This window comes from Bubalus bubalis, chromosome 1 (assembly GCF_019923935.1).
Source record: "Bubalus bubalis isolate 160015118507 breed Murrah chromosome 1, NDDB_SH_1, whole genome shotgun sequence".
Classification (NCBI taxonomy): Eukaryota; Metazoa; Chordata; class Mammalia; order Artiodactyla; family Bovidae; genus Bubalus; species Bubalus bubalis.
The window spans coordinates 162,528,446-162,544,889 of record NC_059157.1 but is presented as its reverse complement, the minus strand read 5'-3'; the positions used below and the strand labels follow the sequence as shown (position 1 = coordinate 162,544,889).

The window sequence follows — 16,444 nt, the reverse complement described above, 5'->3', positions numbered from 1 at the left end:
GTTTTCTTCTTCGTAGGGTCTTGTTGCAGCGTACTGTTTTCTAGAGCTCTCATCTGTTTTACTTAAAATCATTTTTCTGCAGGGTCTACCTTTCTTCTATGAGAAATAGGACTAATTTTTGTTTCTCTCTTGAATGATATTGTTTAGATTTCCTTCTAAGAATTACTGTCTTTTGGAGTTCTCTGTCTTATCCATTAGTTCTGTGCTGAGACAACCTTTAGCCAGCTCATAACAAAGCTGTTCTTTTTCTTACGGAATGACTTAATTTCCAGTAGCAGGCAAGACTTCTTAACAGAAACATCCTCAGGTACTACTTCTAATTGAGATGTGTATCTACTCTTATTAACAAAATGTTTATTTACGTAGGATTAAGAATACTTACGACAATGTTTTGTGCCATATTTGTTAATTCTGTTGATTCTACATTATCTTTAGTGCAGTTTACTTGTATAGACTTAACACATTGTTGATCTACTGTGGAAGAGGATACCTGAAAGCTGTAGCTTTCGTGACACTTCCTTGTGTATTGTTCTCATGAAAGCAAACTTTGTCCCTAAATGCCAGGATAACTTCTATGAAATCAGAGCCCACCTAGCTCAAGTGGGACTAGGGGAAAGCTCCTTCTCATCTGCTGTAGGCATTTTAATTTATTTTTCTGAAGCAGCTTGCTGTGAATTGATATCCTTACTACATCCTACTTTTGATTGGGTGATTTTGTTAAATTAAAACCTTTCTGTCCAGCAGGAGCTTTTAATTTCTTGGGAGGGTATGGATTTGCCTTTAGAAAGTGAATGAATGTAACTTAATATGCTAGTGCTTTCTAACCTACTTTTTTCCAGTTTGACTTCACATGACTTATTTGGAACATGGACGGGTTGTATTGAATACATGGAATTGCTGATGATTGCATCACTAGTCTCCTGGGAATTCATACATTAGATCATAAAAATGCTAAAATGAATCCATCTTAAGCTGGTGTTCTTATGTTTAACTTATTAAGGCTATTATGAGATTTTTAGAAATTTTATCTTTTTTTTTTTTTTTTTCCAATTTTTTGGCCACATGTGGAATCTTAGTTCCCCAACCAGGGATCAAACCCATGCCCCCTGAAGTGGGAGTGTGGAGTCTTAACCACTGGACCACCAGGGAAGTCCCCAGAAATTTTACCTTTACATTAGGAATAACATATATAAATTCTTCAGAATATATAGAGCTACAAATTAGTATTGCAGTTTGCTGTGTACATTATCTGAATATATGGAAAGGGAGTAATTGTATATAATCTTCAGGTAGATTTAAAAAGAACAGTTACCAAATAAAAATGAGACTGGGTATTTAAAAGATTACTTGTCATGTTGTTTTGATTTGAGACTGACTTAACCTGTTGTATTTTATTGTATTTTCTTTTAGGTCTATGCATGTATGATGGTATTCTTCTTGAGCAACATGATTGAAAACCAGTGTATGTCAACAGGTGCATTTGAGATAACTTTGAATGGTAGGTTCTGAATAGTTTGCATTTTGTAATAAATTTTAAATGATTTATACTAAGCATCAGGCTTTTCTGTTTTTCATAATATGCTAAATTATATCCTTGTATGGTCCTCAGCTACTCCCATGGCTTTAGAATAACATCTGTGTGATGACCCTTGAATGTATAGTCTGGAGAGTTCTAGACCTCTCTTCTATGTTCTGTATGTAGCCAGGAATCCTAAACATTGCTTACTCCCAAATGGTTGATTGCCTCAGCTTCCTGCAGTTCTTTTATACTCCATTTGCTCCTTTCCTGGCATTTCTCACTTATTTAATGGCATCATTATCATTCTACCCAGTTGCTCATGTCAGAAACCTAGGATAACATCACTTGCTCTCCATATCTAATGGATTACCAATTTTTCTCAATTCTACTTTTTACAATTTTCAAAGATCAGCTTCTGTTTATCTTCTTTGCTAGCCACCCTAATCCAAGCCACATTTATCTTGTTACCCTTTAACATATTGTCTGAACCAGAGGTTGGCAAGTATAGTATGGCCTATGAGCTAACAATGGCTTTTACAGTTTTAAAATTTATTTACTTATTTATTTTTATTAAAAGTTTTTTTTTTATTGAAGTATAGTTGATTTACGATGGCATGTAGTTTTCAAATATACAGTACAGTGATTCCTCTCTCTCTCTCTCTCTCTATATATATATATATATATATTCTTTTTTGGATTCTTTTCCCTTCTGGGTTATTAATATTGAGTACATTTTCCTGTGCTATACAGTAGGTCCTTATTTATTTATTTTATGGGAAGCAACATACATATGTGAATCCCAGCCTCCTAAGTTATCCTTCTCCCTAATCCTTTTCCTCTTTCATAGCCGTAAGTTTGTTTTCTGTGTCTGTGAGTCTTTCTGTTTTGTGAATAAGCTCATTTGTGTCTTCTTTTTTTTTTTTTTTAAGATTCCACATATAAGTGATATCATATGATATTTGTCTTTGTCTGTCTGGCTTGCTTCACTTAGTTTGATAATCTCTAGGTCCATCCATTGTTGATAGGTGGTGCTTAACGTTTTGTTGGGTTTTTTTGGCTTGATTTTTTTTTTATGTGGTTTTGTTGGGGTTTTGGGGGCTTGTTTTTTTTTTTTATGTGATTTTGTTGGTTTTTTTATGTGGTTTGCAGGGTCTTAGTTTCCCGACCAGGGATTGAATCCAGGCCCTTGCAGTGAAAATGCTAAGCCTAACCACTGTACCACTAGAGAATTCCTTTTTACATTTTTTAATGGATAAATAATCAAAAGAATATTTTGTGACATAGAAATTATATGAAATTCAAATTTCAGTACTCATACCTAGAGTCTTGTGTTTCATCAATGAAAAATTTATATAAGTACCTATATAATATCCTTGATTTTGCCTCTTGGTTTGTAAAGTCTAAAATATTTACTGTCTGGCTTTATACAGAAAAAGTTGCTGACACCTGCTCCAAACAGTTGAGTTATTTAAAAGAAGATTTTTTTAAATGCACCTTTCATCTTGTTGCTTCACTGCCTCAAATTTATTAAATGGCTTTATTTTGTTCTCAAGATAAAGACCAGAACATTTAACATGGACAAAAGGCCGTGCATGATGTAACGTAGGCACGGACAAACCATGGCCCTGTGTACCATATCTTCTGCTTCCTGCTTTGTAAATAAAGTTTTATTGGAACACAGCCATGCCCATTCATTTATCTGTTGCCTGTTACTGCTTTGGGGCCATAATAGATCTTAAGTAGCTGGGACAGACTATCTTCTTGAACTAAACATACTTGCTCTCTCACCCTTTATAGTTTTTTGATCCCTCATGTAATCCCTGCTTACCTCTCCAGCCTCCTTTGTACCATTCTTCTATATTTTAGCTTTTATGTTTAATAATAATATCTCTCAATTTTAATAGTATCTCTGTTTTAATAACAGTAAGTACAAAGGCTCCTTCCCAGCCTCATATATCTCTCTTGTAGCATCTTCTGGTTTTAATTTTTAGTGTACAAGGGTAACTTTGTAGCTATTTGTATAGTTCTTTTTATATTTCCTCTACTAGAATGTAAACTTCATAAAAGCAAAAAGCTTAATTCTGTCTCCAGCTGTGTGCATAGAGTACAGTACATATTTGTAGAATGAATGTCTATTATAGAATCATCTTTAATTTGGAGAGGGTGGTACCATTTATTTTTGTAGATGTACCTGTGTGGTCTAAGTTGGAATCTGGTCACCTTCCATCCATGCAACAGCTGGTTCAAATTCTTGACAATGAAATGAAGCTCAACGTGCATATGGATTCAATCCCACACCATCGATCATAGCCCCAACTATCAGCACTGAAAACTCTTTTGTAAGTAGTTTAAAAATGCAATAACTATAGGTATCAGTTAATTATCATGAATCAGTAAGATATTACATATATATTATATTACTATACTAGATATACATATATAATAATAGATACTACATTTATTGTCAGTTGAGTTGCCAACTTAAGATTTAACAAATGAATGTCTTTTTCATTAAAACTTATAAGTGTCCAAGAGAGTTTGGACCATAAAGTAAGGTTGTGCTATTAGTTTTATGTTTAAGGCTTAATAACTGGGCCGGGTAATAGCATTTTTTTGACTATGAATTCCTAATGACTAGAATTCATGTACTATACCTGTATTGTACATATAAACCCTCTCTTTACCTTCAAATAACTAGTTCTTAGGACTATGCAATTTCTTTTCACATGATCACGATAGAAAATTTAGAAGCAAATGTGCATGAACATGGAGGGGTGAAAGTTAATTTTGTTTAGCAGAGCTGTTCTCAGTTCTTTTCTGATCAGCAAGTTAATTTTATAAGAGTGAATTTTTAAAATAAAATTCTCTTTTTTTTTCTTTGTATCTTTCAGACATTAAGGGATTTTTGCAAGAGCAGCGTGACTGACATTATGAAGGCCTGTACTGAAGACAGCAAGCTGTTAGTACAGACCAGATGCTTTCTTGGCAGGCTCGTTGTACCTCTTGGAAAACCTCAATGCAAGGCAGTTTTTCAGTGCTGGCACATTTTGGAATTCTGCACATTCGTGGAGTGCAATAATACTGTATAGCTTTTTTTCTTCCCCAGATCCACTCAGTTAATAGTTTTAAAAAATGCAGACATACTCCTTGTACTTTTTTTTTCTTGGTCATATTTTCAAAAGTAGAAAATTGCGTTACAATTTTATTTTTTTTTCAAAGATTTCTGTTAAATCTGTTGTGATTTTATATAAATTTTCCTTTTTTATAGTTTAAAATTGATCTTTTGGGGACTAGAGCTGAAGTTCCCAAATACTTTATAAGAGTTTATCAGACATCTCTAATTTGGTCGTGTCCAATTTATATAGTTTTCAAAATACTGCAGATTGTGAACAGCATATTATATAAGATTATGGGGGGGAAATCCTATATCCAGAGTACTCTACCAATTGTGTATGTGTGTGTGTGTGTGTGCGTGTGTGATTACCAGAGAACTACTAAAAGACCAACTGCTTTTTAAATCCTGTTATGTAGTTCAAGTGTTCTGCCTTGACCAATTTAATGAGTTGATTAACTGGGCCTTTATACTTAACTCAATAAAAAACTAAACAGATGTAAGTTAAATAAAAAGTTCAAGTTCATTGCCCAGCGTACCTATTAACATTATATTTAACAATTGTCTACCTAAATTTTTGTTCTTTGACTCTGATAATTTCCTAGGTGACACACTTTAGATTCACACATTAGTAATAGGTCACTCACCATTGTTAGGATAATTGAAACTTGCTTCACTAAAGAAAGTTTAGTTAAACCTCTTTACAACATTAATGTTAGGTACATGGAGATCACTTGTCTAATAATTTAACTTGACATCATATATCAGAATTGTATTATATTTGAAGAACAAAATTGAAGTTTTTTTATTTGGTGAATTTAATGTCTTTCCAGAGTTCTAAAAAGATAGGTGTTTGGTTTTTTTTTTTTTTTTTAATTTAAATTGATAAAGACTATAATTTAGCAGAAATAGGGCCATAAAGTAGAAAAATAGTCATATAGCTACAGTCATAACATACTTCAGCTTCCATGTAGGAATAGAAGTGGTAGGTCCAGTTTTGTTAGTGGAAGAAAAGGGATTTATGGAAAAGTTATGAGATGTCTCAATATTGAGTCCACCTACCACTTTGCACAATGTTATACTTCATCTGTCAGTGAATATCTGTTAAAATGTATGTCTGGTTGTCATGATTGTGACAGCCTCAAGGCAGAACACACTGCAGTCCCTAGCTGAACAGAAGTTAGCCTAATGATTCCTGACAGAAAATTGATTAAATGCCTTATCCTTTTAATTAAGGCTGCAGAACTGTTAACCTAAGATCACACTGTGGCAAGAGTCAATATAATTTAAGCTAGAGGTTACTTGGAGGTTATTACTCAGGTGTAATAACATTTCACTGTCTTTGACTAGGGTTTAAAGCCCTGTTAACTTGGTTTGTACCAGCCCAGACTTTTCCCCTCTTACAAGTTGAACACACTGTTGAGTTTGTGCAGGGTCTTTCTTCAGCACCAGACATTCCACTAGTGATGGTTAGCCTTTTGACATTTAGAACTTCCAAACTTGAATCTTAGATAGTCCCGTGTGTCTGACAGGCCAGCCATGAAGAATTTAAGATTTAATTCTAACTTTTTCCATGTTTGCCTTGGGTGAATGACTCGTCTTTTGAAGAATAGCTTTAAGTGACTTGGTCACTGATAAAACTCACCTATTTTGTTGACACCCTTCAATATTATTTTATGTTTGGCCATACTTAAATTTAAGATTTAATAGAGTCTAGTGAAGAAATTAGTGGAATGTGTGAATATAAAAAAATACAAAAAAAGAGAAAGCTATTTAAAATGTGGCTTTATTATATTCCTAACAGTTCAAAATTTATTACATAGTTGCTTATAAATTGCTGTGGCTGTATAGTTTATAAATGTTTATGTACTGTGTTAATTAGAAGACCATAGAATGTGACACCAGTTTGGTTAATGTTATTGGGGTGTTTACGTAGTTGCTTTGTGGAAGAGATTATATATTAGATTAATAAAAAAAAGTTGGTAAAACCTGGCTTTATACCTCAGCAACAAAATGTACAAAAAACGTAGGCTTTCAGGATATATGTGCATTATTAACTCATGGCACTGAGATTAATGATAGCAGTTGATCAAACATGACTATCAAAATATAACAGGATCCTAATCATTCTTATTTTGAATTTTATTAGTTTGGGACTTTGATTGGTTGGCATTTTATCATTGTCACAATTTTAATTAATTTTGATTTTTAAAAATAGCCTACAGAACCTTAAAGCATGATTTGATATTTAATACTAAGACTTAAAATCTTTTTTTGAGAGAAACATGAGGAATTGTAAAGTTCAGGGGCTTACCTATATAGCATTGTGAAAATAAACTTTTATTAAGCTGATGTGAAAGGAATCCCTCCTTTCTGAAGCTGAATCTGTGGTTAGAACACTTGATAACTGTATTTAGGAAATTTTACGTTGTTGTAAAAGCTGTTATCAAGTAATGTTTTCTAATGGCTTCCTAACCCACCCAGTGCTAACACACCCCCGTTCCCACCCAACACCCCCACCCCCAGTTTGGCACTCTAGTCTTCATACTCTTGGACCTTAAACTGCTTCCTGAACCTGATGGTCCAGTTGTGTGTACTTCAGTGTGTACTTTTCAACAGCTCTGTGGTATGTTCTGTGCTGAGGTGAAGCAAAGAGCAGCAGTTTAGATTGTTGTCCTTCACCCCTAACTTCCAGAATCCCTGTGAAAGTCATGCTAACATCCCCAAATCTGGAGAGAAATGAAATGAGGGTTTCTGTCTTGACTGATACAGACCGTTTAACAGTTTCAGAAGAGAAAGCAAAGTTGTTTTTCCTTAAATCCAGCTGAGCCTTTTCCTTCAAAGTCCCTGGCTCCTTTCCTCTAGGCTTAAAAACAAATAGAAGCAGACACAGATCTGAACTGAAGAAAAATAGAAGCTGGTCTCAGGAACAGTGGGAAGAGTGTTAAATCACCCATTCTCTGTCCAGGCTTGTGGAATGTCTTTTGTTGCCTTTGTTAAGCATGAGCAAAATAAAAGGAAACATGATATCTAGGCAAACGTGTAACAGCAGTGGTTTTACAACTTGAGAGGATAATTAAGGCAAATTCCTGGATCCTGTCCCTAGGGATCTGATTCATTTGGTCTGAGAGAGGTTCTAGTAATTTGTACTTTAGCCCAGCTTCCAGATAATGCTGATGCCGTCAGTTTGAGGTCCACACTGAAGAGCACAGTCCCAGAGGTAGCAGAGGTCAGAGTGCGAAGAGCTCAGGACAGATGTAGCTTGCGGAACAGAAGATTTTCCACATTCACTTCACATTTGTAGAATGACTTACTAAGAACAAGACAGTCAGTAAAATGAGAACCTCGAAGAAGAAACGGAATGAGATGAGATTGTTTTAAAGAAAATAAATTGAGGGTTTAATTGTCCCAATTAATCTGTTTTATCAATGCAGTGTATTTGTTATCCTTTAGGTTAATATATTAAGACTTTTGGGGGTGGGTATTTTAAAAGGAATGTTAAATCTTTGGGTATAAAATAACGCATTTGAATTGCCAGATTTTCTCAAGGCAGAGTATTTAAATTTTTACCATTCTAAGTAGGCAAAATGTATACTCTTAGTTTTATTGTAGTAACCACAGTAGAGTTCTTAAATCACTAGAGAAACCCACTCTAAACTTAAGCCTCCCAAAAGAAAAAGATTAACTTTCATGTAATAGAAAAATCCAATGTAAAGTTAGTCTCATTTTCTATGTGCCTCCACCGTAATTGGGGAGATTTTGTGGGGGCCTGGGGAGAATGGGAAAGGAATATGAAATGTTGATAAAGTCTCAAATCACTTTGTTGAAACTTGAGTTACATTCTTTGGATGTTTTTTCTCAAATAATATCCACTCTAATAATTCTGACATGTTAAGTCTACTTTTCTCTAATTATTGACTTTATTCCCTGCACACAACCTCCTTCCTATTCAGGATCATAACTGTGTAAGACAGGTTTATTTTGTGGTTATAAGCTGCTGAGATCAAGTGCTTAGGTACCTGGGAATTAGCTGGACTATATGGAGCCAGTGTTGGGTCGCTTGGCTTGGCTAGTAAAGTGTTAGAAACTGGCTGGCAGGTTGCTGCCAGTATTCCCTGGGGCCACTGGCTATACTCATTTACTTTGTGTACTAGCAACTCTTACTAGAGAAAAAAACAATTACCACTCTTGTTTATCCCTACTTTTGAGTTGCTAAGAACAGGTCTGTTTGCAGGGAAGTATGCTGATGACATTTCCCCCTAAATACTTTTTTAATGTATTAGAAAATGCTACTGCATTTCATCTCTTAATAGTCCAAATGATCTAGAGATGTGACACTTTTTAAGGTATTAATACATATAGTGTATTTAAATAATACATGAACCATGAACTTCCGGATGTTCAAGCTGATTTTAGAAAAGGCAGAGGAACCAGATCAAATTGCCAAACATCCGCTGGATCATGGAAAAAGCAAGACAGTTCCAGAAAAACATCTATTTCTGCTTTATTGACTATGCCAAAGCCTTTGACTGTGTGGATCACAATAAACTGTGGAAAATTCAGAAAGAGATGGGAATACCAGACCACTTGACCTGCCTCTTGAGAAACCTGTATGCAGGTCAGGAAGCAACAGTTAGAACAGGACATGGAACAACAGACTGGTTCCAAATAGGAAAAGGAGTACGTCAAGGCTGTATATTGTCACCCTGCTTATTTAACTTCTATGCAGAGTATATCATGAGAAATGCTGGGCTGGAGGAAGCACAAGCCGGAAGCAAGATTGCCAGGAGAAGTATCAATAACCTCAGATAGCAGATGACACCACCCTTACAGCAGAAAATGAAGAACTAAAGAGCCTCTTGAAAGTGAAAGAGGACAGTGAAAAAGTTGGCTTAAAGCTCAACATTCAGAAAACTAAGATCATGGCATCCAGTCCTATCACTTCATGGCAAGTAGATGGGAAAACTGTGGCTGACTTTATATTTTTGGGCTCCAAAATCACTGCAGATGGTGATTGCAGCCATGAAATTAAAAGATGCTTACTACTTGGCAGGAAAGTTATGACCAACCTAGACAGCATATTAAAAAGCAGAGACATTACTTTGTCAACAAAGGTCCATCTAGTCAAGGCTATGGTTTTTTGAGTAGTCATGTATGGATGTGAGAGTTTGACTATAAGGAAGGCTGAGCACCGAAGAATTGATGCTTTTAAACTATGGTGTTGGAGAAGACTCTTGAGAGTCCCTTGGACTGCAAGGAGATCCAACCAGTCCATCCTAAAGGAGATCAGTCCTGGGTGTTCATTGGAAGGACTGATGTTGAAGTTGAAACTCCAATATTTTGGCCACCTGATGCGAAGAGCTGACTCATTTGAAAAGACCCTGATGTTGGGAAAGATTGAAGTCAAGAGGAGAAGGGGACAACAGAGGATGAGATGGTTGGATGGCATCACCGACTCAATGGACATGAGTTTGGGTAAACTCCGGGAGTTGGTGATGGACAGGGAGGCCTGGTGTTCATGGGGTCACAAAGAGTTGGACACGACTGAGCGACTGAGTCCGAACTGAAATAATAGGTTGGTTATTAGTGTGATTGTGCCAATAAAATTTATAATAAACATGGAAATTTGGTGATATGAAAGATTTTGAGATTTGCTTCAGAATTCTGGAGAAGAGACTAAGAGTTAAGTATCTTGCCCTGATTGTTTAGCTTGTGGGAATGCTAAACTGAAAGGAAAACAAAACCATATACGCTTGGTGAGGCTTGAGGAAGGAGGAGAAAAGTAAAGAGAACAAATAAGGAATTACCGCTTGTGGGAAGAGAAGAGACCACTAACAAAGCCAACTTAAAAATTTAATCTCAGTTTTACTTCATAACTGTTTATTTGCTTTAGCTATGATGTGGAATTTTTCAACTTAACTGAAAAGGCAGGATATGCCAGAAGAGAAGGCAAGTTTACATGACAGTTTTCTTGTCCTGACATAACTGAAGTCAGGCTACAAAATGGACTCAGACCTGGGAGGACCCTTCCCCCAGAAGGGATTTAGGAATCACAGTTTTCCTGACCACTTTTCCTCCTTACTTTACATGATGAGAATTGTGAAAGAAGGAGGGTACCAGTTCTAGGGAAGGCAAAGCTCATCTGTAAGATGGATTTGAAAATACTGCACCTGTGTCTGAACTGGAGTTTGGATCATAGGTTTTCTTGAAGTTCTTGTAATTTTAATTCAAAGAAGGTCCTCCAACCCATTAAAGTAGGGCCTCTCAACCTTTGTGCTGAAGTGCATGTCTGCCTGGGATTGGCTTGATGTGACTTTGCAAAACAATTTTGCCAAAGACCTATTTCAAAATCCGTGCAAGAAATGCACTCCAAATTGTTCATGTTGCTTTTAACAAAACTTTTTTATTGTTCTTAATAACTCCTAAGTCTTAAAATTTGCATTCTGGGAAGCCATTTCTCCTGAGACGTGTGTAACCCCTGCTGCACTGCTTATTTTTCTTGGGGTGGGATGTGTGTGCACCTGTTAGTACCCATTATCTTAGGAAACATGGAGTCATTTGCTTTAAAATATATATAATGTACACATTATAGTCACTTGCTTTAAATGTACATAAAGTTTATGCATAATCTGCACTACAGCATTATACTTAAAGATTATTACAGTAACTGAAGAGGATGTGTTCCAGGAAATTTGCATCCAGAAGAGGCATGTGAAAGATAATGTGAGAAGCGTAGCTGTGGGTTTTAAAATGTTAAAGAGAGCTGCAATGCCAAGAAACCAATTAAATACTGTCCAGAGTAAAGTAATGATAAACATGCTGGAAACCTAAGCCTCTGAAAGTCTTGAGGAAGGCTAAAATGCTGGTTTTATAAATGTTGCCTGTGAATGAATGGCTGGATGGAGGAATGGATTTGGTTAAGGCAGTGGTTCTCAGCTGGAGGTTTTGTCCAGGAGACACTGGTGATGAGACATTTTTGATTGTCACTCCTGGGAGGGTGCGGTGTGTAACTCCTGGTGTATAGCTGGTAGAGCCAGAAATGTTATGAAACATCCTACAGTGGCCAAGACACATTCCCACAACAAAGAATAATCTTGGATCAAAATGTTAGTAGGGCAGCTGTTAGGAGTGTTGGAGGAGGGTGCTGGGAAAGGCGAAGAAAAAGATTGAGAGACAGAGACCAGTGGACCAGCATGTGCTTGCTTAGAGGATACTGGAATGGATCCTGGGAACCATATCCTTTACCTGGGACCTGGGGTTGGTGGTGGGGTGGAGTGAGGAGGGCAGTTCTTTTCTAGCCAAGACTGAAAGGATTTCCTATTAAGGAGGCCTGGTATAGTTTCAAGAGTCTCCTTTGCTTCCCTGTAGTTTTTGCATATTTAAAATTGCTTCGACAGAGGAAGACTTTCATTCCAAAAATAAAGAGCTAAATTGAAGGTGACAAACATTTTTGTGGGAAAAGACTGTCAAGCCAACAAAGAGAAATGGCTGTTAGTAAATAATGTCTGGTTTTGATTAGGAACAGAGGAGACGGACTCTGAGGGCTTGAGGTTGGTAGTGGGCCACTGCAGAGCACGGAAGGGGACACAGAAAGAGACTTCACATTGTTTCCTGGGGAAGTCCCTATTTCCTTGGAACTTGTGTGAGCAAGTGAACCATGATCAGAAGCAGCTTTGAGGTAAATAAGTTTAAAAATAGCCTAGCATTGGTGTAGGAATATTTTTTCCCCTGGAGAGATTTGTATTTATGAGTTGGATGGTAAAAGATGATTAATATTTCAGATTAATAGAGTCCAGAAATGTCTTCTAACAATTAAAATAACTTGTGTTTAAATCCTCCAGGTTTCCACCTTTTCTTAGGCTGACTGAGAGTGTGGTGGGGAATAGCTCTGGAGTCTGTAGGAAGGACAAGCAAATCCACACTTCAAAGGCAACTGTGTTCTTTTAATATTCCAACTTCAGAACAATGTTTATGTTTAGCTTCTTAAAGCATGTTTTGAGGTTTCTTTGTGCCAGGAAATGTGGAGGCTAACAATTGTGAAGATGTATAGTACAGTTCCTGCATTCAGGGAGCTTATAGTTCCAGTTAAACACAGCACAAAATAGTAAGTCCTGGTGAAAGAAGCCTAACAAAGGGGGCTACAGAAGTAAAGGGTGGGGCGTTGGCTCTAAACCCTTGAATATAGAATTTTTGGTAAATGGGGGAGGGAGATTGGGGAGACAAGAGGAACAAGGATTTTGGAGATGGGAAAGCACAGAGGAATAGAATCTCTGATAATTCCTGCAGGGAAGGATCATTGAGGGGAGGTGTCTGGGAGAGGGTGGGAGGAAGTGGGGTGAGTGATGTGACGGGAAATGGGCTGGAACGCTAGGTTGGGGGGAAGATGGTAGAGGGCATTGAGAGCTGAGGAATAATTGGTCTGCATTCTATGGATTAATAGCCAAGGAGGGGCTTTGTACAAGTGAGTAGTAGGATCCGATCTGGGTTTTGAGGTGATTTGGCTCTAGCGAGGGTGTGGGGGCTGGAGCAGAGGGGAGGCAGAGGCTCTAACAAAAATATTCTGGTATCCTCATAGCATCTCTTCAGATATCTTTGACCTCAGAGACAAACACACAGTGGTTTATGCAGTTACAACTCATTGTCAGTTTCTGTAGGCATAGTCCCTTTATATTCTGGAGTTTTCTTTTACTTCAGGGTTTAGATTCATGCTAAAATTTACATTCCCTTAGAATTATCCTCCTTAAATAGAAAGTCTCATGTTTACAACATAATTTTTAATCCTTTGGTATCATTTAAGTTTCTTTTTGTATCTATTTTCTGCTCATTGGCTAAGGAGCCTGCCTTGCCCAGAGTGCATGAAATTCATTGTAATTAAAAGTATCTGGAGTTTTAGTGTAATTATTCTTGTGGGTTTTTTTGGCTGCACCATGCAGCTTTGCTAGATCTTAGTTCCCCAATCAGGGATCAAACCCATTCCCTTTGCAGTGGAATGGTGGAGTCCCAACCACTGGACTGCCAGGGAAGTAAGTCCCTCTTGTTTTTTGTTTTTGAGAATCCATCCTTGCCCTTTGTGACCCATTTAAGGACATAATCGTGACTTTAGTCTCTGGGGACATTACTCTGTATCCTATGAATATTGATTTCAGGAATGATACAGCTAGATACTTACGTAGGGAATTAATTTTTCTTACTCTAAGGAAAATCATATGATGGATATTAAACTGACTACTCTCTTGGACTGAACGAGAACTCAGTACAAGTATGCTGCTGCTGCTGCTGCTAAAACGCTTCAGTTGTGTCCGACTCTGTGTGACCCCATAGACGGCAGCCCACCAGGCTCCCCCATCCCTGGGATTCTCCAGGCAAGAACACTGGAGTGGGTTGCCATTTCCTTCTCCAGTGCATGAAAGGGAAGTATGAGTAGGACCCAAAAGCCTTGTCCTCCTGAAATCTGAAATCTTGATTAGCCTATACTGAGCTGCCAGATATATTGATGTATAGATTCCCCTCTCCCATAGCGGTCAGGATGGCATAATACACTTGCTTTTCTCAGGAGAATAATGGGCAGTGACTAAAGGCTTCTCAGTGGTCCCTCAGGATGGGGTTGTACCTCTCCATCTCTTACTATCCCAGAAATTTCTGAAGATCATTTGGTTAGAAGACAAAAAACAATGTTACAAGGGAATTCATGCTTTCTGGCCATGATGGAGTAACAGACCTAACTAAACTTCCTGAATAGATAATTAAAAGTAGATGAAATTTGTGAAACAACTACTTTGAGAAACTGGACAACAGGCAGTACAGGACTGATCCCCAAGAGAAAGAACATAGCAATGACATTCAGACTTTATCCTGGGAGTGTATCTTAGTCAGCTCAGGCTGCCCTGACAAAATCCCTCAGACTGGGTGGCTTGAGCAACAGGAATTTAGGTTCTCAAAATTCTGGAGACTATAAAGTAATCAAGGTGCTATCAGGGTTGGTTTCTGGTGAGGCCTCTCTTCCTGGCTTGTAGACAACTGTCTTCTCACTATGTCCTCCCATGACATTTCTTCTGTGCCCGTGTGGAGGGAGACAGAGATCTTTGGTATGTCTTCTTAAAAGGACACCAACCTTATCGGATTAGAGCTGTACCATTATGACCTTATTTAACTTTATCTCCGTAGAGGCCCTGTCTCTGATATATAGTCACATTGAGGGTTAGGGCTTCAACATATGAATTTGGGGGAACACAGTTCATAATGGTCACTTTCTGTGCTAAGATGCAGAGAAGGGGGGAATCCCAGTCAAAGCACAGTCCTAAGTTGAGGTGGGAGTTCACGGAGGGGGCGAGAATTTGTAGGGCAGAAAACTGAGGAGTTATGCAAAGGAACAGCCACAAAAGTCTCCACAGGTGTTTTCTTGAGTGTACTGCTGAAACTTCTTAAGGCTGGGCAAAGAATGGGGAGTTGGAAGCTGAACAGTTACCAGAGCGCAGAAGGGCTGGGAAACATTCATGTTCTGAGCTGCCAGAATGGAAAGAGAAATTTAGGGCATTCAGTAGACACCACAGAAGGATCGCATCTTGGCAGAAGAGCTAAACTAGCCCAGAGTAAAGATCACCTTAAACTCCCACCCATAAGCTTAATAACAAGCCTTGAAAGCAGCACGATCCAGAAGTAACCTGTCCCATTGAACAGTCTTACATCCTGAAGGAACTAACAAAATTAAACCCTTCACAATGTAGAGTTTGCAATGTCAACCCATTAAAAAAGTTACTACTCATTGAAGGAATTAGGAAAATATGAATCATAGCAGAAACACTGATAAATAGACAGCAATCAGAAATGACAGACAATAGGATTAGCAAAGATTTTTAAATAGTTTTTATCCATCTACTCAAATACTTAAGGAAAAACATGGATATGGTGATGAGAGGATTTGGAGATACAAAAAAAGAACCAAATGGAAATTGTAGCAGTGAAACAATACAATATCTTAGATGAATAGTTCACTGGAGGGGCTTAAAAGATTGGACACTGATTAAAAGATCTATGAACTTAAGGACATTGCAAAAGAAACGAAAGAAAGAAAAATCCAAAGTGGCTACACCATTTTGCATTCTCAACAACATTGCTCCAGTTTGTCAACATCTTCACCAACACCTATTATTTGACTTTTTGATTATAGCCATCCTAGTGGTTTGTGAAGTGGTATTTCATGGTGGTTTTATCTGAAATTTTGATAGCTAATGGTATTGAGCATATTGTCATGTGCTTTTTGCCATTTGTATATCTTCTTTGAAGAAATGTCTATAAGTTATAAGGGTTCTTCATATATCCTGCATATTAAATTTTATCAGATATATGATTTGCAAATGTCTCATTTTGTGGATTATCTTTTTACATTCTTAATTTTTTTCTTTTTTTAGGCAACTTCAAATTTTATTGGCGTATAGTTGATTTACAATGTTGTGTTTCAAGTGTACAGCAAAGTGAATTATTTATATATTACATTGCAGGTGTATAGCAAAGTGAATCATTTATACATTACATATATCCACTCTTTTTTAGATTCTTTTCCCATATAGGTCATTTCAGAGTACTGAGAAGAGTTCCCTGTGCTACACTGTAGATCCTTATTAGTTTTCTGTTTTGTATATAGTAATGTGTATATGTCAATCTCAATCTCCATAGTTATCCATCCCTGCTTCTCCTTTACTAAACATAAATTTATTTTCTATATCTGTGAGTCTGTTTCTGTCTTGTAAATAAGTTTTTTTGTACTAGGTTTTAGATTCCATGTATAAGTGATATCATGATATTTTCTCTCTCTC

The 16,444-nt window shown here is 37.2% G+C and overlaps 1 protein-coding gene across 1 annotated transcript in view; it reads left to right on the top strand.

Annotated features, from left to right (window-relative positions):
• SELENOT (selenoprotein T) overlaps positions 1-5,157 on the top strand; it is a 30,507-nt gene extending 25,350 nt beyond the window's left edge. The window contains exons 4-6 of the mRNA XM_025289929.3: positions 1,411-1,498; positions 3,705-3,858; positions 4,411-5,157. Of these exons, the coding sequence (XP_025145714.1) occupies positions 1,411-1,498; positions 3,705-3,829 (213 nt within the window). The 3' untranslated portion in view covers positions 3,830-3,858; positions 4,411-5,157. The remainder of the gene's footprint in view (positions 1-1,410; positions 1,499-3,704; positions 3,859-4,410) is intronic.
• The last annotated feature ends 11,287 nt before the right edge of the window (positions 5,158-16,444 follow it).